The 22,486-nt window shown below is 37.3% G+C and overlaps 1 protein-coding gene across 1 annotated transcript in view; it reads right to left on the reverse strand.

The window, feature by feature from the left end:
• Positions 1 to 20,760, reverse strand: part of PRL (prolactin) — a 29,850-nt gene extending 9,090 nt beyond the window's left edge. Inside the window, exons 1-4 of the mRNA XM_036741286.1 lie at positions 20,707 to 20,760; positions 20,094 to 20,238; positions 3,836 to 3,934; positions 798 to 884 (exon numbers count right to left, since the gene is read on the reverse strand). Of these exons, the coding sequence (XP_036597181.1) occupies positions 798 to 825 (28 nt within the window). The 5' untranslated portion in view covers positions 826 to 884; positions 3,836 to 3,934; positions 20,094 to 20,238; positions 20,707 to 20,760. The remainder of the gene's footprint in view (positions 1 to 797; positions 885 to 3,835; positions 3,935 to 20,093; positions 20,239 to 20,706) is intronic.
• Positions 20,761 to 22,486: the final 1,726 nt, after the last annotated feature.

Genomic DNA, 22,486 nt, shown 5'->3' on the forward strand with positions numbered 1-22,486 from the left:
CCTTATTTAGCTGTTTTTTAACTGTGATTTTATTGGTATAACGGATGACTGATAAAGAAAATCCCTCTACCAAAGAGTAGCTGTCATAATGCGAGTAAAAATGGATCAGGCTAACTTTGCCAATTTTTCTTTTCTTGCAAATTAGCCAGGAAACCACAGAGGACTTCAGTAGTTACTTGCTGTTCAAGGTGACAAATGATTTGAGAGAAATTGAGGCAGTTGTGTAAAGGAAATTCATGCTCTATTGTTCAACTCATGGTTATGTCTACATGAGTATAGAAGAAGTGAATGTAGTTTCAGTTGCTCCAATTTACTGTGGCTGGTATTGATAATGTCACAGATGTTAGGGAGCTAGAAGTTCAGTTCTTACCACTTACGGGCCATTGAATAGAAGACTATAACACCATAAATCTAGATTGATGAGCGTCCTTATAGGTTGTCTAGTTTGACCCCTTCATTTCATAGATGAGAGGCCTATGGCTCAGAGAGGTTAGGAGCTATCCTAGGTCATATGAAGAGGTAGAACCATGATTTGAACTCATATTTATTGCCTCCAAATATCTTTACACTGTACTATGGTTCAAACCAAAGCAAATTCTTAGTAAAGTCCTATTTTGCATGATTATATAAACTCATACTATGACTGCAGAATGAAGAGAGAATGGGCAACATATAGCTAGGCTATAACCCTGAAGACCCTCATTGACACTATATTTCCCACAATACGAAAGAAATGGAAAGGCTAAGGAAAGCCAAAGAAGTCAATAATTGAGATATTTTTGAGGAGTCGTACCTACCTTTCAATGATGACCTTTTGGTGCACATGGTGGTGATTGTAGCTTGCTCCGTGTTTCACCAGAAGGAGTTGGTGGTCCTATAGTTTCCTGTTCCACAGAGAGTGGCTTTATAAGGTCTCAGAAACTCACACTGCATATGTTAATCAAGTTATTCCCAACCCTTACCTGGGCATCCACTCCCGTCATTGAGATTATACACATAATTATAAACATCAAATGGCATTTTATTTCCTATTCATATTCAGGAAGACATATTGGTCAGAAATTGACATTCTCGGAAGGATTTTGATTAATTAATTTCAGTGTGGTGTCTTGGACCAGGAGCGTAGGTGAGAAATGAGAAGAATCAGGAGAATTGTGAAATCTGGCGGTTATGATGGGTCAGAATAAATATAATAGAGATCATTTATGTAACTACCTGCCTTCATTTTCTTTAAAGTTTCCTTTATGTGGTGTCCTTTCTCATTCCCTCTTATGTGACTGTGCCATAGTCTTAGGTACTATTGAAGGGCTTTCTCCTTCGTGCCAAAATTGAGTCACAGCAAATGAATCCATACCCGCAGATTCCAAAATTAAGATACTTTTGAGTGGAAGTTGGGAAAATTAAAACAAGATGTACAATGAATGAGAAAATAAAGTCAAATCAATAAATTCCCCCCAGGGTGGTAGAAAACTCATGAAAGTGGATAGGACATGTAAGTAGACCAGGCAGAAAATAAAAAGTCAAAGAAGGAGAAGAGGCCAGTTGAAAGTGAAAGAGGAAAACTGAAAATAAGTCTGGGAAGATCATGTAGGATTGAAGAGAAAAGGAAGAGCAGCAGCAAAGTGATGAACATGTCAATTGAAGAAAAAGGAAAGAAAACACAGCATCTAAACAATGGTCATATCATATATTTTGAATGTGAGTTGTATTCACGCATTCATAGAATTGTAGTGTTGGAAACCAACTATTCCAGCCTATAACTACACCTGTAAGAGACTTCTCTGAAGTATACCTAAAAAGTGGTCACCCCATTTTTACTTGAAGGCCTTCAGGGAGAGAGAATATACTACCTCTGGCCACCCATTGCACTCTGAACACTTCTAATTCAGGGGTTCTTAACCTTTTTTGTGTGTCATGGGCCCCTTGGCAGTTTGGTGAGATCTAGGAACCCTTTCTCAAAATGTTTTTAAATGCCTAAAATAAATTATATAAAATTAAAAAGGAAACGAATTATATTGAAATACAGCAATCAAAACTATTTTAAAGTTCACAGACCCTCTGCTCTAATAATTAGGAAGTTTTTCTATACATCTACCCCAAAATTTTCTCTCCATACCAAACAGAATAAATGTAATGCTGCCTTTAGATGATGGCCTTTCAAACACTTAAAAGCAGGTATCATATTCACCCTAAATTTTTTTCATCTCCAAATGAAACAATCCCCATTTACATCAAGTGATGTAACTATCCTTGACTATCCTCATTGCCCTCCCATGGATGCACTCAAGCTGTGCAACGTCCTTCCTAAAATGTAGCCCCAAGAACTGAGAATATTGCACGTGTCCTGATACAGGTAGAGTACAGTGGGATTATTACTATTCTGCCTCTATGGCTGTCTCACTTTAGAGCAAATCCATTATTTTGGATGCTATATTATCACACTGATCAGTCACAAGTATGGACAAAGGGAATGCTACCATGAGTAGAAGAGAGAATAACAGAGGACAGAGGAAAGAGAAAAACTATTCAAATATTACTTTGATACACTTTATTTCCCAAGTATTTTTTAGTGCCTTCTATATTTAATAGGCAGCTGGGTGGTGCAGAAAGAATGCGGGCCTGAAGTCAGTGAGACTTATATTCTTGAATTTAATTCTGATCTCGGACACTTACTCTCCATCTAACCCTGGGCAAGTCACTTAACCCTGTTTGCCTCAGTTTCCTCAGCTGTAAAATGACCTGGAGAAGGAAATGGCAAACTTCTCCAGTATCTTGGCCAAGAAAACTGTAAAAGGGGTCATGAAGACTCAGATGATCCTGAAAATGAGTCCAAGGTAGAGATGATATAGGTTTGAACTAGTGTATTTGTTGCTTGAGCATAGAGGAGACAGATTTGAAGAATGTTGTAGAGGTAGAAATGGCAAATCATTTCACTTCTGAAATCATCCCTTTCCTCATCTGTAGAAATGAGAATGCTTGACTAGGCTATATCTAAGTTGTAACGTTTATTATTTTAAATAATACTCTCAGTTAATTTCCTCACGATGTCACATGAGAGGCAATGTTTGATTAAGGGAAGGGGGATTTAAAAATAAGGACAGAACAAATTAAGGCAGAAAGTGGGTGACGTGTGAACAGTTGGAGAAAGTTTAGGAAATCATTGCATTTTAAATAAAATAAGCCTTTTGCGTCAGTTAGATATTGCAATATCCTGCTAACAGGAAACATGGCATGATGAAGCAACAAGGAAGCAGGCTAATAAATTTATACAGAAAATTCATGGTTCTTTGGAGCCAGATAAATCAATTGATCGCCATTGAATAAACACAACTTGGGTTTTTCTAGGTAATTTCTACTGTAGATTTCTACAGAAATCACAGTGCCTTTATTCTTTAAAAATACATTGCCAGTTCTTTGGGAGATTTCCTCATTTTTAAGTTCTTAGGAAAGAGGGGGTTGCAGGGAGGTGTATATTTGTTTGTCAAATAGCACAACTCTCCTAACAGCACAGCAGATAACTAGAATCCACTTATTTCTTCTTGACTCGGGTTTTGGATGTACACAGCTTATAAATCACTCCCTCTGATAGCAGACTAGCCAAAAATCTAGATGCATCTAAGCTTCATTCTGTTCACTCTGAAGCAATTAAAAAGCGAGCTTTTCTGTGAAGTTAGTCTTCATTACAATTATGATCACCAGGTCCACACCAGAGCAAGTAGTCAGATTGTTGCTATAGGGTGGCTGTAGCTTAGGAACTACAGTGATAGTAAGCACCTTAGAAAGAGATAGATTGATTGCCAAGTAGATAATAACCTTAGTCTTTATTTTTAATTACCTCATTCCTCATAGCCCATTGCTAAGGCTTATGGACATAGAGACATTGAAGAACGTAGCCAGTCCTCTGTGCCCATCACGTGGGCTTACAGCAGGTTATCTGAAATGAAGGAGGTCATTAAATGCTTAGTTCTTATTCATTGCAATCATTTCATTTAGGAGACTGTTAATGGATAAATGGAATGCAAGAACAGATGAGAGATTAGGGATTTATTATTTTATTCATATAAGGGCCACTGAGTTGGCAGAGAGGAGGGACAGGTGGGGTCTAACACAGGTTAGGAATGGCCCATTCACCCTCACCCTCTAGAATAGGAAGAGGAAGGATACCGAACTTGGATATGTCATGTCAAAGATGCCTTAGAAGGAATATTTTACACAGAGAGCTTTGACAGCTAAGTTCAATGCCATAGTTTGTAGAGAGTCATAAATATAGTTGTTCCATTTCTTCAGTCATGTCTGACTCTAGCTGCCCTCTGGACTACTACAATAGCCTGCTAATTGGCCTCCTTTTCTCACTCCACTCCAATCCATTTTCCACATGTAAAATGTTTGCTTAAAATATTTATTGATTGATTGATCTTGCATGTTGGGCCAAACACTGTTCTCGACATCAGGAAGAACTGAGTTCAGTTCCTACTTTAGACCCTTACTTTCTATATGATCTTAGACAGTATGATACTCTGGACCTTAGTTTCCTCATCTATAAAATAGAGGTGGTAAGACCCATAAACTTAGACATATATTTATATATATTTATGTATAATTATATACATATACTTAGACAGTATGACCCTCTGGGCCATAGTTGTGAGAATCGAATGAGTTCATTAACATATGTAAGGTGCTTTGTGGAACTTAAAGCTTGGCATAAAAATGAGTAGCTACTATTTTGGTGATATGACTATATCACTCAGGGTGTCTAATTGTCATCCCTCACTATCGTTACATGATTAGGACATTCCTCTTCAGATATAGATAGGTTGAGATTAGTGCGAATAATGAATTCCATGACATGGTGGAATGTATTCAAATTCACACTATTCAAAGTTATAATTATGTAAAATACAGTGATTGGTTTTAGCCCAATTTCAAATATGAAGTTCAAATTCAAATAATGCAAACATTTCACAGAATTCGTTATTCATATTAATCAGGACCTAGTTGTAATATATGTACCCTATTACATCCCTTATGGCACCTCTTTTCCAGAAGTCATTATTGAAAATATGCTGCTGATTGCATTGCTTCTCCGTTGTTCTTTCGGTCATTTTTTCCTCTTCCCCACCTCCCTGAAGTTGTGTATTTTTAATGGATTTTTTAAAAGTCCAGTCATGTTCTAAAACCTAGAGTCAAATATTTTAGATAGTCATGAGTTGAATCTAAAAGAAAATATGCCATATATTTTGAAGTGAGAGAATGGGTACAAATTGTGTTGGGCCATTTGAATGACTACATTTACTCTTGTTTAATACATCAAAGGTTTAATGCATTGAGGAAATAGCTGTTGGATTTCAGCATTTTAAAGAATCAATCCTCCAAAATGACTCTTTATTTCACTCAGTCCAGTTAATTTCTGCCATATTATGACTATCAAACAAGTAAAGGTAGCATGATGTAGTGGAAAGAAAATAAATTTATTCTTAGACTTATACCCAGTTTGGAGGAAGACTAGGCTTTTAATTCTGGCTTTGGTACTGTCCATATGACCTTGGGGAAGTCACATCAACATTTTGGGCTTCAGGATCCTCTTCCAGAAAATGTGAAGGCTATGCTAGGTGATCGCTGAGATCCTTTCAACTTTGAAATAATATAATCATAATTTATTTTGTCTAGACTCTTTGGTCTGGTCAAATTGGTTGAAAGTTTCTCTCAATGATCATAGGAGCCCAGGAATGTTTCTCAAGTATTCAATACTGTGTGTTCTATGGAGTTCTCCCACCCTTAGGAAAGGTGTATATTTCTACCCTAATGGGAACATATGAGAATTCCTATATATTATTCTTAGACTGGTGGATTTTTGACTTGATCATTATAATTATACATAATATAGTGATTGGTTCTAGCCCAACTTCAAATATGAAGTTCAAATTCAAATAATTAATACAATGGTCAATTATTAGGGCAGCTAAGTGGTGCAGTGGATAGAACACTGGGCTTGGAACCAGGAAGACTTGTCTTTATGAATTCAAATCTGGCCTCAAACACTTAGTACCTGGATAAGTCACCTAACCCTGTTTCTCTCAGTTTCCTCATTTGTTAAATTAGCTAGAGAAGGAACTAGAAAATTACCTCAGCACCTGTGGCAGGGGAACCCCAAATGGGGTCATGGAAAGTCAGACATGACTGAAATAACTGAACAACCATCGAAACCAATGATCAACAAAGCCTCATAGGTAAACACAATATATACCTCTGACAATGTATGTTAATGTTAGAGATATGGGAGATATGTCCTTGGCCTTCATAAATTCCTTCTTTACGAATGTAGTACTGTATTAGCAAGGCAAGATTTGTGACCTTGAAGATGACTATGAACATGCCTGTGTAGTTCGGAATTGCAAAGTATAAGGGATTCTCTAGGTAGAAGGCAGAGGAAGTATAACATTTATTTAGACACCAGAGGATCAAATTTCAGAACCAATAAACCCAAACCTGACATAGGAGTAATGGTATTCCAAAACCAGTAAGTCCACCTCAATGTAACAACAAGGAAATTATAACACAGTATTACAGCAAGGAACCAAGTCATCCTGTAACCTTCCCCCTTGCTGGTGCCACCCCATAAACACTCACTCAGAATCCCAACTGTCTGCTTGCCTGAATTCTCTCCCCACTCAGTTCTCTGGTCTCCACAGCATCCTGGTTTCCACTCTCCTCTTTGCACTCTCTCTGCAGTTCTGTTGTCTTGGAGTTTTTATTTCTGCTCCTTGGGCTGAATTTTGACAATGGCTACCTTCTGGGTATATATACTCTTTTTAGGGCCTGAGGCCTTCATGCCCAGTCAGCAAAAGGATGTAGGTCATGGGGCAGCTAGGTGGCGCAGTGAGTAGAGCACCGACCCTGGAGTCAGGAGGACCTGAGTTCAAATCCGGCCTCAGACATTTGACACATTTACTAGCTGTGTGACCTTGGGCAAGTCACTTAACCCTAATCACCCTGCCTTCCCCCTCAAGAAAAAGGAAAAAAAAACCAAAAGGATGCAGGCCTGGGGCTTAGCAGTAAGTAAAGGGTGTAGGCCTGCCTACAAACAAACCTCTAATCAAGCTTCCCTTAACTGGCCCCACCTGAGGCCTATTGAATGGGAAGGAAAGATCTTTTATCACTGATTAGCATCATAAGTACACAATTCAGAGGAGAGAATTTATCTAGAATGCTTGGAAGTGAGTCGACTGGGTAAAAGAGAACATTACTGCTATAGGAACTGGGTGATACAGCAGACTTGGCTTTAAAGATCTGGGTTTGATCCCTGGCTCTGACACCTATTAATTGTGGGACCTTGAGCAGATGACTTAATCTCACTGAGTCTTAGTTTTTTCATTTGCAAAATGGGCATACTAATTCATACAGCAAGGTGTGGTATAGAGCACTGGCTTTGGAGTCAAGATGGCTCAGCTCAAGTCCTGTCTCCAATATATAGCATCAGTGAGACCCTTGGCCAATCAATTTAATATCTCAGTGCTTCTAGGAAATTCTCTATGACTATGAGTTGAAGAGTATTTGCTGATCTGCATTGGTAGAAGTTTCCTCGCTGGGAAGCTCCCTATGCAGAAGAGATTCGGGATCTGGATAGAAACACATGTACTTGTGGTACTTTATAAACCTTAAAGAATTGTAAAGACTGTGAGTCAGGAAGACATGAGTTCATATGACCCTGGGACAGTCACCTAACCTCTCTATGTCTCAGTTTCTTCATCTGCAAAATGGGAATAGTAATAACACATACATCGTATGGTTGTTGTGAGAATCAATTGAGATAATACATGTCAGTTGCAAATCTTCATGTGGTATATAAATGTTAGCTATTATAATTAGCCCTATATATGTACATAATATGTACATACACATGTATGTATAAGTATGTATAGATTTTAGAACATAAATTTCTTGAAAATATAAGTGACTTCATTTTTTTGTCTTTATATCTCTGATACCTTGCACAGTCCTTGCATATAATAGGAGCTTAGTGAATGCTCATTAATTAATCAATCTAGCTGTTTATAATATTGAAAACAAAACAATAACCACAGTGATATATATTAATTACCAAGGATGATTAGTAAAAACTCCTCATACTTTGTTTTTTAAATCTACTTTATTTTGAACTTAAGAAATGAAAGCAACATTTCTATAAAATAATACAATAAAAAGACTACTGTACATGAAACTAGAAATCTATGATGTATAACTTGCTATTTCTTTTAAATAGATAATAAAGTTATCATATAGCTTTCTTTTTTCCCCTTCCCCCCTCAAGATGGCTGCCATTAGATACAAATATGTTTATATGTAAAATTATTCTATACATCTATTTATCCATTCTTTCTCTGAATGCAGATAGCATCTTCCTTCACAGGTCCTTTGTAGTTAATTTGGGTATTTATAGTAGTCAAAATGATTTAGTTCCTCAAAATGGTTTTTAAAACAATATTGCTGTTGCTGTATACAACACTCTTTTGGTTCTGCTCATTTCTCTCTTCATTATTTTATGCAAATCTGTTCATGTTTTTCTAAGATCATTAATCTAATCATTTTTTATAGCACAGTATTATTTCATCACTATGATATACCACAACTTATTCGTTCTCCAATTGACAGGCAATGTGTAATAGCACAGTGCTTGGCAAAAAGCAAAAAGAATGACTTAAATTCTTCATGTGGAAGACAGCACATATGAGGTCCTCATGCATGTGTGGAGAGTCATAAGTGAAGCCCAAAGAGGAGGAAAGTTTGACTGACTTGGCCCTTTCCTCAAAATGGAGGTTCTTGGAGGAACTCACCTAGAAGAGGACCTATGGGGAGAAGGCAGAAGGACTTTCCAAGATAAGAAGGCAGCTAGACACTGTGACAAAGTTGAGAGACTCCAAAGTACATCAAGGAGATCCATGAAGAAGCAAATGGTTCACCCCCACCCCACCGCCAGAACACATGGGCCTCTTTTCTTTTCACTTATCTAAAATAACTGTTATGTCTGCTTATCCTTTTCTCTTATTCACTCACTTTCAGAATATTGATCCTTCCTTAAGTGTGTATGATCCAGGGGTGAGGAACCTGTGGCCTCGAGACCATATATGGTCCTCTAGGTCCTCAAATGTGGCCCTTTGACTGAATCTGTACTTCACAGGACAAATCCCCTTAATAAAAGGATTTGTTCTGTAAAACTTGGACTCAGTGAAAAGGTCACATCCAAGGACCTAGAAGGCTGATGTGGCCTAGAAACCACAAGTTCCCCATCCTTGTTTGGTCTTCAGGGATTAGGTAAAACAAGTGACTCTTTTTTCTTTCATTGATCATTAGCATTTTTACAGCACAATTGAGAGTGTATTGCCATGGAAGCAATGGAATTTCCTAAATGGAATCTTTATATTTAAGCAAAAGTAATTTAAAATATACATCTAAAGGATTTTCTCACATTTAGATTCCACATAGAGACAAAACCTAGGTAGGAATCTTTGAGGAGGCTTTACCTTCAATAAATTTTTAAGTATTTGCATGACAACTGAATAATAGAATCGCAGAAGCTTTCTGGTTTCTCCAACCTCTATTCTTGCCTTCTTGCCTGAACTTTCATAATAGGCTTTTAACTTGTCTGTCCACCTCATGGTTATCATTCTCTCTCCAATACACATTTCACAGCACCTAGGTTTAGTCATGTCCAATCTAGACTTCCCTGGAAGCCAAAAATGTAATCACTATTCAAGGCCATCTACAACTTGGTTAGGCTAATGTTGAAGTTTCATTTGCTACTTATTCCTTCCTTGTTTTCTACATTCCAGCCAAATTTGACTCCTCTCTACCCTCTATTCTTGACATGACCTTTCCCATTCCTGTGCTTTTCTGATACCATCCCAATAGTCCAGGAATGGATTCTTCCCATCATCTCCATCTCCATTTCTTAAAGTAAAAGTCTTTTAAGACCCAGCTTAGGTCTTACTGTGTTCTACTGTCTGATCTTCTCAAGCTCTAAAGATTTGGAGTATGATCTCTTGGACAGACTCTGTGATTGTTATTGGTACCAATCTTGCTAAGTTTAGACAGATTCATTACAGATAGTGATACATTTTCAGCTACAGCCACTCATGAATGCAGTCTACTAAGGTGTAAAGGGGTTAAAAAGTACCCACATCAAGGAAAACATGGATCCATTATAAAATAATTTTCCTCAGTATAACTATATATATATATATATATATATATATATATATATATATATATATATATATATGAATATTTCCCTCAATATAACTATTTATACAAATGCCCATTTCCTCCCTCTCAGGCTAACTTATCCCAATTCTTTCCATCTAGTTCTATTCTCTGCAATGTCTCTGATGTTTCTAATTAATAGACAATCTTGGATTTTTAAGGTGGAAGAGTAAGTGGAGATCATTTAACTCAAAACTTTCACTTTGGAAATGAATAAAGTGAGCTATAGAAAGACTTTTAAATGACAGATCAAAGGTCATATGGTAGGAGAGTAGCAGACTGGGGATAGAGCCCAGACTAGCTGAATAACCTGGAACACTCTTCTCTTTTTCTGCTAATTTTTTAACTCTATCACACTCTCCTCATGTACTAATACTGTACTTATGTAAACACTGTGTTTTTTTTTATCCAGATGGTGCTCTATGTCTTTGAAAATATGCAGATGTTACCTTAAAAGGACATAAAAATTATTCTATATAAAACCACCCAGCCCTTAGGATGCCTCTAGGCTTTCCCTTTTTGGGGTGGGGAATTGACATCATAAGAGAAAATTTGAGGACTATTTAAAAGCACATTAAAAATAAATTTGTTAGGAAAAAATTTCTGATGACTGAAACAGGTAAAGAAGAAAAATCCATTAACAACTTAACTTTAAAAATATCATACTTTGATTTATCTGCCATTTTGACCTCCAAGACCTCTTTCACTAATATGAGTATTGCACCTGTCATAAAAACTGCATTTAACTTTTTCACTTGTCACTTTTACATCATTAGTAGAATGAAACCCAATGAATTCATGTAGATGAAAAGGTTATCTGTCGGTATTTTGAGTGAAGAAATATAGTTATGTTATTCTTGGTGATGGGGCATTTGAAAGTTCTTTCGGCTTCAAACCCATTGTATTATTATTCCTTATAATGCTATCTTTGAAAAATAGAAATGAAATGAATATTTTAGAAAAAGGGTGATGAGTGGTCCATGAGGAAAGGTGAGAGAGGTGCAAATAGCAACGGGCAATGCAATTAAGAATTACATCCATAGACCAAAGGACAGCTTTTGCATGTGTGGGAAAGAGCTTTTTCTCAGCCATATCTTCATAGTGGCAGGTCCTCTTTGAACATAAAGAAAACCAATATCTACTTATCTATATAGTGCAATTATCAAATTATAAAAATGTTTTCATGTATAGTAATTTGGCCTAGAATGATAAATCTTTCTATTTTTATAATCATGCCATATATGTAAAAGAATATATATGTATGTATGTGTATGTTCTTATGTATATATGTATACATACACACACACTTTCAATATATATCAACAATTTTTTTTTTATTTTATGTACAACCATTCAAACTTTGTAGGGCTCCACAGGCACATTTCTCTAGGAACTTAAGGCTAGTAGGATCATAGGTTTAGAACTTGAAAGGCCATCTTGTCCAGCTCCATCATATTACAGATGTGTGTGTGTGTGTGTGTGTGTGTGTGTGTGTGGGAGGGGGTGCTAATAAAATACATGCCACATAATATTTAAACCTGAAATATCAAGATTTTTTTTGGTTTAAGATTTTTCAGTTAATTAGCACATTCCATTACATCATTTGCTACTGTAGATGTGTGTGTGTTTGTGTATATGTGTGTGTGTGTGTGTGTGTGTGTGTGTGCTTGTGGAGAGAGAGAAAAAGAAAGGGAAAGAGAGAAAGAGAGAAAGAGAGAGAGAGAGAGAGAGAGAGAGAGAGATTGTTCTCAATAGAATATGAGCTCTTTAAGGGTAGAAACAAACTACACTTTTATATTTGTATATCTAATACTTTACTAAGTGTTTGGCACATAGCAAGTCCTTGATAAATATAGTTTTTGTTGTTTAAATTCGTTCTTCAGGATTAATGTTAGAGGGACTATGGGAATATAAGCACACTGATGTGCCATACATCGAACTGTTAAGTGGTCCAACCATTTTGGATTTCAATTTGTAATTACATAATAAAAGTGTCCAAATTGCATATACCCTTTAATCTGGCAAGCCTACTACTGGATATATGCCTGTTTAAGACATATATTCAGACAGAGATTAAGACAAAGACACAGACTTAAAGTCCAACAAACACTACATATTCACAGTTGCACTCTGAGTAAGCAGAGAACTGGAAACAAATAGAATGCCCATTAATTAGGGAAAGGAGAAGGAAAAACCAAAACCAAAATGAAAAAAACTATGAAATCTGCTTGTAATGGAATATTAGTGTGTTGTTTGAAATGATGACTATGAGGATTTCAGAGAAATGTGGGTAGAATTGTATGAACTGATGGGATAGAGATAAAAACTAGACTTGTGAGCTTCCAGAAGAGAAAATTTCCTCTCTCAATACAGGTCAGTGTCTCCTGTGTACTTTATACTCCTAAGAAATTTCCTAGAGCACTGAGAAGTTAAATGACTTGCCCAAGTCACACAGGCTAGTTTGTTTCAGGAGCAGGACTGGAACTCATGTGTTCTAGGATTCAAGGTCAGCTCTGTGTCCACCAATACCTTTGAAGTGATACAGAGTAAGCAAAAGCAAGAGAATAAAATTTGCAATGACTACAATGTAAATGCAAAGATGACTATAAAGAAGTTGAGGTCTCAGTGATAAGGAAAAAAAAAAAACAAACAAACTCAGAGCCATGAAGGTCCTGGAGAAGAGATAATGAAATATACCCTTCCTCAAAGCAGAAAGGCTACTGCCAGGATATTGTATAAATTGTGAGACATAGTCTCTACATCAGATGTTTTTGCTTAATTGCTTTTCTTTTTCACAAAGGAGGGTTCAATCTGGAGGGGGTGATGAGTGAGAAATCATTGTGATGTTAAGAGGAAAAGCAATAAAACATTTTTAAAAGAATTATATTGGCTTGATCTACTGCCAATGTAGCAGGAGCAGAGAATACATTTCAGCCTATCTTCCACGTTCCAAAATTTATACAAAGCACATGTCTTTCTCTATATGATCTTTAAAAAAACATTTCAACTCTGAAGAAACTTTGTCATTAAATTACTTAAAACAAGACTAACTTCTTATGCCAAATGGAGTCTGATTTACCTATACAAGAAGGTCAAGAAAGCAAGGAAAGGTATAGGAGATTGAAAACTCCATATTTAACATTGTAATAACTACTCTTCTAAAAATCAATGACGAAAAAGTACAGTAGAAATGATGCCCTCTCACTCCAGCCACAGCTCCATCGATATCCAAGGCTGCAAAGGTCAATTAAATTAAAAGGGTACACCTGCAAGTACATTTGTGTGTTTAAAAAATTCATTAAAAATGGAAGGTACTTTCCTGTTTGGCCACTTCTATAATGAATATATTTGCATTTAATCATTGCAGCCCACCTTCAGAGTTTCTCTGTTCATTTTCTCTGCCTTTACCCTGAGCAGGCACATTTCCAAGGTTAAGGCTGAAGTCTTTACAGAAATGTCATGGCTTTGTCCTTGTCAAAAATGCTGAATCTTATATGTCTTTCCTTGTGGTCTGCTTGTCTATTATTGCCTGCATATGGAATGCCATAAAATTCACTCCATGTTTCTTTGGATGATTATGAAAAATTTTATTACCCTCCCTTCCCCTTCCAAAGACCCATTTTTATCACTGTCTCTTTAAGTGGAAGACCACACTCAGCACACAATTCTATATTATAGATGCAGAAGCTAAACCTCAGCGAATTGAAGTGCTTTTCCCAGGTTTGTCCAGCTCGTGAAGGCTTGGACCCGAAATTCAAATCCATTCCTCTCCTGGCTTCAAGTCTATTGCTCTTTGGGCAAATTCAAACACAGAGTAATCTTAAGAGAATTCACTCTAGCCTTATTCTTTTAGGAGCAGAGAGGGTTTTGTCAGGGCCAACATCAAGATTTTGGGTGACTCAGGATACATGTGTTCTGTTGGGGACTTGTCAACCAAGATAGAAGAAATGTGTGGGCTTTTGAAGAGAATGCTCACTTGAGAATAAATGTTTTAAATTCTATTCTTTACTCCATTTCTGTTTGCTTGAAGCTGGATCGAGATGAGTAGATGGAATTGATGGATCTCATGTGGTGCACATCATTACTCATGACTCGTGAAGATCACTGCTTCTTTCATAGTCCCTGCTCCTCCTATAGCCTTGGCCCTGCATGTTGTCTTATGTGTCAAGTTCAATTCACTAAGCTTGTATGGCCTCAACCCTTAAGTCAGGTCAAGTCAACAAGTGAATGTGCATTTATTAAGTGCCTGGTATGTTTGAGTTTTAAGGCCCTTCATGGCCTATCCTCTTCTTTTGTAATCCTCATACCTTGCTCCCCAACCCCACTCCAATCCCCCCATTTCCACTTTGTACTTTATGATCCAGTGACACTCACGCCATTCCTTGAACATGACTCTAGATTTCCTGACTCTGGATGTTTTCACAGGTTGTCCTTCATGACTAGAACTACCTCCCTTCTCATTTCTGTTTTTGGCTTCCCTGGCTTCCAACAAGTATTAGCTAAAATGTCACCTTTTGCAAGAAGTCTTTCCAGATCACCTTTAATGCTAATTCTTTCACTCTGAGATTATCTATAATTTATCCTGAATATGTCTTATTTGTACATAATTCTTTCCATCCTGTCTTTCCCATTATATTGTGAGAGAAGGAACTGTTTCTTTTATTTTCTTTCTTTTCTTTCTTTGTATCTTTAACACTTAGCTCAATGCCTGGTACACAGTAGATGATGAAAAAATGCTTTTTAATTTGTTGGCTACCACATGCCAGGCACTGTGTTAAGCGCTAGAGATACAAAGAAAAATTAGAAGTTCCTTCCCTTAAAACAAAAACAAAACAAGCTCACAATCTAACGGGGGGGAGGTCCTTGTTACCTCTGCCCTGGACTGTTGTAATTGTCGTCTAATTGGTTCCCTTACTTTGAGCCCTCTGCTTTCCAATTCATCCTCTTGAAAGCTAAATTAATATTCCTCATTTTTGTACTGTAAGAAATGATGAGCAGGATGCTCTCAGAAAAACCTGGAAAGACTTAATTGAACTGGTGCAAAGTAAAACGGCCAAAATCAGGAGAACATTATACACAGTAACAGCAATATTGTACAATGATCGACTGTTAATGACTTAGGTATTTTCATCAATACAATGATCCAGGACAGTTCTGGAGAACTTATGATGAAAAATGCTATCCATTCCCAGAAGAAAAACACGGGGAATCTGAATGCAGATCAAAGCATACTTTTTTAAACTTTATTTCTTTTTATGGAAGGGGATACTATGTTTTCTTTGACAACATGACTAATATAGAAATATGTTTTGCATGATTGTACATGTATAACCTATATCAGATTTCTTCCCTTCTCAATGAAGGAGGATGGGAAGGAGGGAGAGAAACAATTGTTTTTATAAGTAGTTGTTAAAAACTCTTTTTACATGTAATTGGGGGAAATAAAATATTTAGAATTTAAGACTCTCTACAATGCGGTTGCTCCAAGCTTTCTGGACTTACTTCATATCACTCACCAACACATTCTAGTCAAACTGGTCTGCTCACTCTTCCCTATATGTGATAACCCATCCCTTACCTTTGTATAGGGGCTTCCCAGTGTTTGATCTATGCTTTCTCTGCAGCTGTACCTTTTGAAATCCCCATTTTCCATTCTGAAATTGCTCAAATGCTACCTCCCACATGATGCCTTTTCTGATCTGCTTCCTTTATCACCACTAGTTGTTAAAGCTCCCTCCCTCTTGAAATTGAGATGTTTGTAAAGTGATTTATAAACCTTAAAGCACTATATAAATGCTATCATCATCATTGAAATTATTATATATAATTTTAGATTTGTTCCATTATTTCTTCCTCCTGTTCTTATTTTTTTTGCATTCCAATGCTACCATTTTCTTTTTTCAGAGCATCTATGGTCTTAGAGTGATTTTTTTTTAATTCTTAAGTCTTCTAGATAGGTTTATAGATTTCTTGATTAAGAGCTCTAGTCCAACCTCTAACATACACTGGTTGAATGACCCTGGGCAAGTCCCATAATTTTTTCAGTGTCTCAGGCAGTACTCTAATCAATCAATTAACCCACAAGAATTTATAAAGTACCTACTACATACAAAGCAGGTGCTGGACATACAAAGAAAAAAGTGAAGCAACATCTGTCCTCAAGAAGCTTACATTCAACAAGGGTAATGTATATGTTCATATAAAGATATATGCAAACCAAAAAGGCAGGTTGTCATAGGAGACAATATATTAATTGCTAGGGGGACCAGAAAGTAATTCATGTTGAATATGGGGTTTGATTTGAGTATTGAAGGAAACTAGGTATTCTAAGAGGCAAAGACGAGAAGACAGTACATTCTAGGCATGAATGATAGCCAATGCAGTGGCACAGGGATGGAAGTAGTAAGTGTTCTGTGTATGGGACAGCAAGTAAGCTGGCATGACTGTGTCATATTTAGACTTGGAAAGGATCTTAGAAGCCGTTGAGTCCAACATCTTAACTTTACGGTTGAAGAACTGAGGCATAAAAAGGTTGAGTGACTTGTACATTGCCATATAGATAAGTCTTCTTGTCTCCAAATCCAGTGCCCTCTCCAACAGGCCTGCTGCCTTTCTGAAGGTTTGTAGAGTGAATAGAAGGTAAAGGAGTTTCAAAGACTGGAGGGTTAGGATGGGAACCAGGTTGTAAAGAGATTTAAATGCAAAAAGTTTCTATTTGATCCTAGAGGGAGCCACTGGAATTTTTTATGTAGGAAGTCAACAAGTCATAAGGACCTCCAACAGTCTGCATTGTTTGAGGCAACTTTTTCTCCCTAGGAGTTTCCTATAAGAATGAAATTATGAGTGTGTTCTAAAGAAACAAATTCTTAGTTGCTTTCATCTAACTTCTTGATTACTTTTCTGAACTTTTTTGGAGGTCCTTAGAATTACTTAATTGTTGTTGATGGTGGGGTTTGCAGAATTTCTTAAATGACACTAGCCAGTTGAGGACTGGACCATATGATTGAGTTTAAGTTCAGGCCTTTTGCCGGTTTGCTAAGGTAGCAGCATTTTGACATATGCATTTGTATAGCTCATATTTTCATTGCTTGGCTACTTACTTGTGTGGTGGCATCCTTGCTCCCATGTATCCCTTGGAGAGTAGATTTCTTTTGAAATGCATGTGGGAGCCAAAATGTTTCCAGGTGAAAACTGTGGATTTATTTTTTTCCTCCGTAAGCACCTTTTCTAGGTCCATATTAACAAAGAAAATAAAGATAGGAGTATCTCATGTGTATTTATCATTGATTTATTTTACAATTCTTATGAAAGATTAGCCTTCATATCTCCCCAAGTAAGTCTCAGCTATAGATTCTAGTTCATCTCAACTGAAAAAAATTTCTTATTTCATAAAGGGGACCTTCCTTTTCTTATTTGTATGCCTGAACATTAAGTTTCCAACAAATTGGGTTTCTATCGGCCAATAAGTTTTAGCACATTTCAAAGGACTATAAGTGAAAGTGACCATACTTTCTAAAGCTATAGCCATCAAGTAGGATGGATAGAAACAGAGAATGAAAGTGAAAAGATAACCCAAGACAACACTTGGGTTCTCCTTGGAGACAGAGAAAAGAGAAGGGGGTATTAACATCACTCAGCTCCACTTATATTTGTGCTGCAATGCTGATTTCACTCATTGTTGAGATTGTTCCCGTTGTCTCTGGTGAGGGATTTGCTGCTCCCTCAAGCTGATTGGAGTTGACTGACCTTTGGAATTCTAATGGTTCTTCTCTGACATCTTCTTATTCCTCCTACAAATTCCTTAACCCTCAAAATCTGCATGTTGCAAACCTAGGATCCTTGAGGAATACTTCAGGTATGCAAAGCCTTCAAGACTCCTCAATCGATACTCCTTCACACAGGATCAAAATGAGGATTCTACCATCTCCATTAGCCTTAGGGGATTTTGACTCATTATCCTTCATTGTTAGGTTTTGTCCTTCAGGGTGGCTCTTTTCTTTGAAATTGTTTTTCACTTCTTCAGTTACCTTTGACTGTCATTATCAATTACTACTGATTTTGTATTGTTTCCTTGCTGTCACTGTGACCAGCAATTCTTTCTGTTCAAAAGACCCAGTGCTGTTGCATTATGATTTCCTCACATGGGATATGTGTTCTATGTTTTCTCAGACTATCAGGATTGGACTTAATTGTTTTAAGGCATGAGGATGACTACTTGGGACCCTTCTACAGAGAGGCCATAGATGGTTGCTGATTCCCTTTGGTGTAGTACTTCACAGTGCTAATCAGTGCTATGCTTTTGGGTCTCTCCTCCCCGTTCTTGTCCCAAGGACTTGATAATCCTGTTCAACTTCTGTACCACATTTTACCTTCTCTTGTATCTTGGGTTTATTCTGGTTTTCTGGGACTTTGCCAGGGAATTAACTCCAGGTGAGATTCGGGGCTTCCTACGGTTGGTCAAGAGTAATTAATAATAATAATAACTAGCATTTATGTAGTGCCTACTATATGCCAGGCACTGTGCTGAATACTTTACAAATACTATCTCTTGTGACCCTCACAACAACCTTGGGGAATAGTACTGTTATTCCATTTTATAGTTGAGGAAATAATTAAGAGCAAGGAGGCAGAGGCAATGGCAGGGTATTAGGAGAGGAGAGGGCACAGTTGGAGATTCTCTGGTACTGCTTAAGGATTAACTCCAGAAATCATTGATTGAAATTGTAACTGCCATGAAGGATGGGATATGAAAGGGTCCAAACATATAGAAAGCATAGGTGAGCAAAGGCAGGCAGAAATGGCAGTAGCAGAAGCCACAGGCCAGAGTGACAGTCTTCAGTAATTACTTTTTCTGTTAGAATTACATTATGGGACATTCAATTTTCTTCTTCATTTGTGTGTGTGTGTGTGTGTGTGTGTGTGCGTGTGAGTGTTATGCTCTGGGCTATCTCTATTCTTTAAGCTTGAACCCATTTTTCTCTTAACTCTGCACATACTTGTTTTTTTTTTTTTAAATTGTTTCATTTTATTTTTTTTTCTTGTTGCTGTTGTTTGCTTTTGGTCTCCCTGACCATCTAGATTGGAAGTACAGGAACTAGTCACAGGCCCCCTCCATTCAGATTATCATGACAACTTTCAACTCCTCCATTTCCAATCTGGTCTAATTTATCTTTCCTTAGGAAGCTTGGTAGCCCCCTGCTTCTGGAGACTCATGGTGTTAATGACAGATTTATTGTGGATGTCTGATTGTCTTGGTCCCCTGTAGCTGAGAACTCCTGTGATCAAGAGATCTAGCAGCCTTAGCCTCCCCAGTAGTTCGGATTATGGAAAAGATCCATCATGCTCCACTTGATTCTGTCCCCACTTGTAAGGAAATGTATCCTAGATTTTTAGGGGAAATGTTTTTATACAAAATTTTTTTACTAGATGAATTTACTACATGACATTTTATAAAAGCTAATTGATATTAATTAATTAATATTGTGGAGATAGCTAAATGGTATGAGGAAGGAATACACTGAATGAGGACTTGTGAGCAATAATGATAGATAATATTATTAAGTAATATTAGAGTAATTGGTGGGATTCAGTTTATATTTGTGTAAACTTCAGTCACGTCCAATCCTGGTTATGGGTTTTGTGATGGCAGCAAGTCAAATGAAATTTAACAGCTTTTGCTATACTGGGGCAATAAGATGATTTGGCAGGAAACACTTGAAACATTTTTCAATTGCATAGCAAAAGGTCCATTAACAATTCAGTACATTCTGGTGTCCCTATTATGTATACTTTCTAAATAAATATTAATTTTCTTATCTCATAAAACTACTCACTCAATCAGTGGTTGATTTCCCCATGCCCTTCTTCAACAAGTGTGGAGAGCTAGGAGAATTCTTCAGTAACTGCTGTACAGTATATGTTATTCGTATTTCTGCCAAAACCAAGTAACTTATCTTTGCTTGAAGTACAGGCTTCTTCCTAGAAGAGAAAGCAAAAGGCCTGGAGAATTGGATTTCCATTCTTTATGTTATCAAAGTGGATGAAATGTTCTTTTAAAATAAAAGGTCTTCAATGTAGAAACAAAGGATCTGGAGAAGCAAAGAAATATTTTTATCTATGCTATAAGATGGGAGAGTAGAAGAATGTGAAATTAGGCAGAAAAGGTAGATATTATATATTATATGTATTGTTATATTATATATTAGATTTAGAGCTAGAAGACACCTTAAAGTAACTTAGCGCAACCTATCATTTTATAGGTGATCTCCAGAAAGGCTGTGACATTCCCAAAGCTCATAGACACTAAGTGGCAGGGTTGGGACAGGAATCTACAACTTCTGACCCCAAATCCATCACCTTTCTCACTACTGAATACTGAAATACTTAGTAAAGTAATATAGAAAGGAAGTTGATCAATTAGTCAATCGATAAACATTTATTAGTTACCAAGAGGCACTGGGTTAAGCTCTGAGGATACAAAAAGAGGCAAAAGACAGTCCCTCTCCTCAAGCTCCTTATGATGTAATAAAGGAAACAAAAGGCACAAAAAGCAGACAATCTCTCTCTCTCTCTCTCTCTCTCTCTCTCTCTCTCTCTCTCTCTCTCTCTCTCTGTGTATATATATATATGTGTGTGTGTGTGTGTGTGTGTGTGTGTATGATAAATAGGAAATAACAGAGTGAAGGCACTAGAATTAAGAGAGCCTGGGAAAGATTTTGTGTCATTGTAATTGGGACTTAAAGGAAGACAGGGAAGTCAGTAGGTAGAGTAGAGAAGGGACTGTTTCCTCATTTGTAAATTGAGGAAGTTGGAATGGATGGGCACTGAAGTTTTTTCCAGTTCTATAACTGTGATCCCAATAACACACTTTGCTTTGTATCTTCTGCAAATTGGATAAGTATACCATTTATGCCTCTATCCACGTCAATCATAAAATTGGCAAATAGCACAGGGCCAAGCTTTCCACTACAGATTTTCCCAATTGGTATCAAACAGTCAGAGCTAACCATTCCAGCCATTCTGAATCTACCTAACTGTATCATCATCTGTCATTTGTCCATCATCTATCATCTATCAGAAGAGAGTAGTAGCCATCAAGTTTTTCATCACATCTAGACACACACCCTGATGAGAAAGCAGATATCTCTATTGTTAATGTCTTTTCAACATGCTTCAGTGCCATCAGCAGGTAGTCACCAACCACAACTCAACATCCTACTCAATTTACAAATGAGGAAACTGAGGCCTACAGAAGTTGTCACTTTCCTAACTGTACACTGTATGACAGTCAGCATCCATACTGGTGTCAGCAGACTAGTAACATGCAAGGGCAGCTAGGTAGTGCAGTGGCTAGGTTGCCAGGCTTGGAATCAGGAAGGCCTGAGTTCAAATTTGGCCTCAGAAACTTATTGGGTGTGTGATCCTGGGCATGTCACTTAACACTGTTTGCCTCAGTTTCTTATCTGGAATGAGTTGGAGAAGGGAATGGCAAACCACTCTAGTACTTTTTCCGAGAAAACCGCAAATGGAGTCACAAAGAGTCAGACATGACTCAACAATAGCAAAAAGTAACATGAGAGTTATTTGGGACAAATGTAAAACCTTATAGTTAGGTTTTAAAATCAGCTTCACAAGTACAAGAAAGAAGAGGCATGGGTAGATAGTAACGTGTCTGAAAGGTTGTGTCATAACAGCCCCAAAGTCCTAATGTTATTTGAGGTTGCATTTAGAGAGGTATCATTGTCATGAATGAGGAGGTGATAGTCACACTTGTACCCTGCCCTGGTCCGAATCTTGAGTATTTTGTACTCGATAAACAAGCATTTGTTGACTACTCACTATGTGCTAAGTGTTGTGCTAAATGCTGGCCATAGAAAACAAAAAAAAAATACAACAACAACAAAAACAAGATGATGCTTACTCCCAAGGATTAACATTTTACTGGGAGAAGACAACACACAAAGGGGAGCTGGAAAGTAGGAGGAAGAAGAGAGTATGGCTGAGGGAGTGGGGCAGCCAATGGGTAGATTGTACAGGCCTGAGGGTGAGCAGAAAGTGAACAGTGTGGCTGGCACTCTTAAAGATATGTGAAGCCATAATAGATGGTTTTAAGTAGAGAGGCTTGGGTTTACAGTTTGTGGTGTACAGCCAGTTTGTGCCACGCTGGATTATCAAAATTCAGCTCAGTTCCTGCTTTCTGTCGCATGGGTCATGGCATTTAGAACTG

This window comes from Trichosurus vulpecula, chromosome 1 (assembly GCF_011100635.1).
Source record: "Trichosurus vulpecula isolate mTriVul1 chromosome 1, mTriVul1.pri, whole genome shotgun sequence".
NCBI classification, from domain to species: Eukaryota; Metazoa; Chordata; class Mammalia; order Diprotodontia; family Phalangeridae; genus Trichosurus; species Trichosurus vulpecula.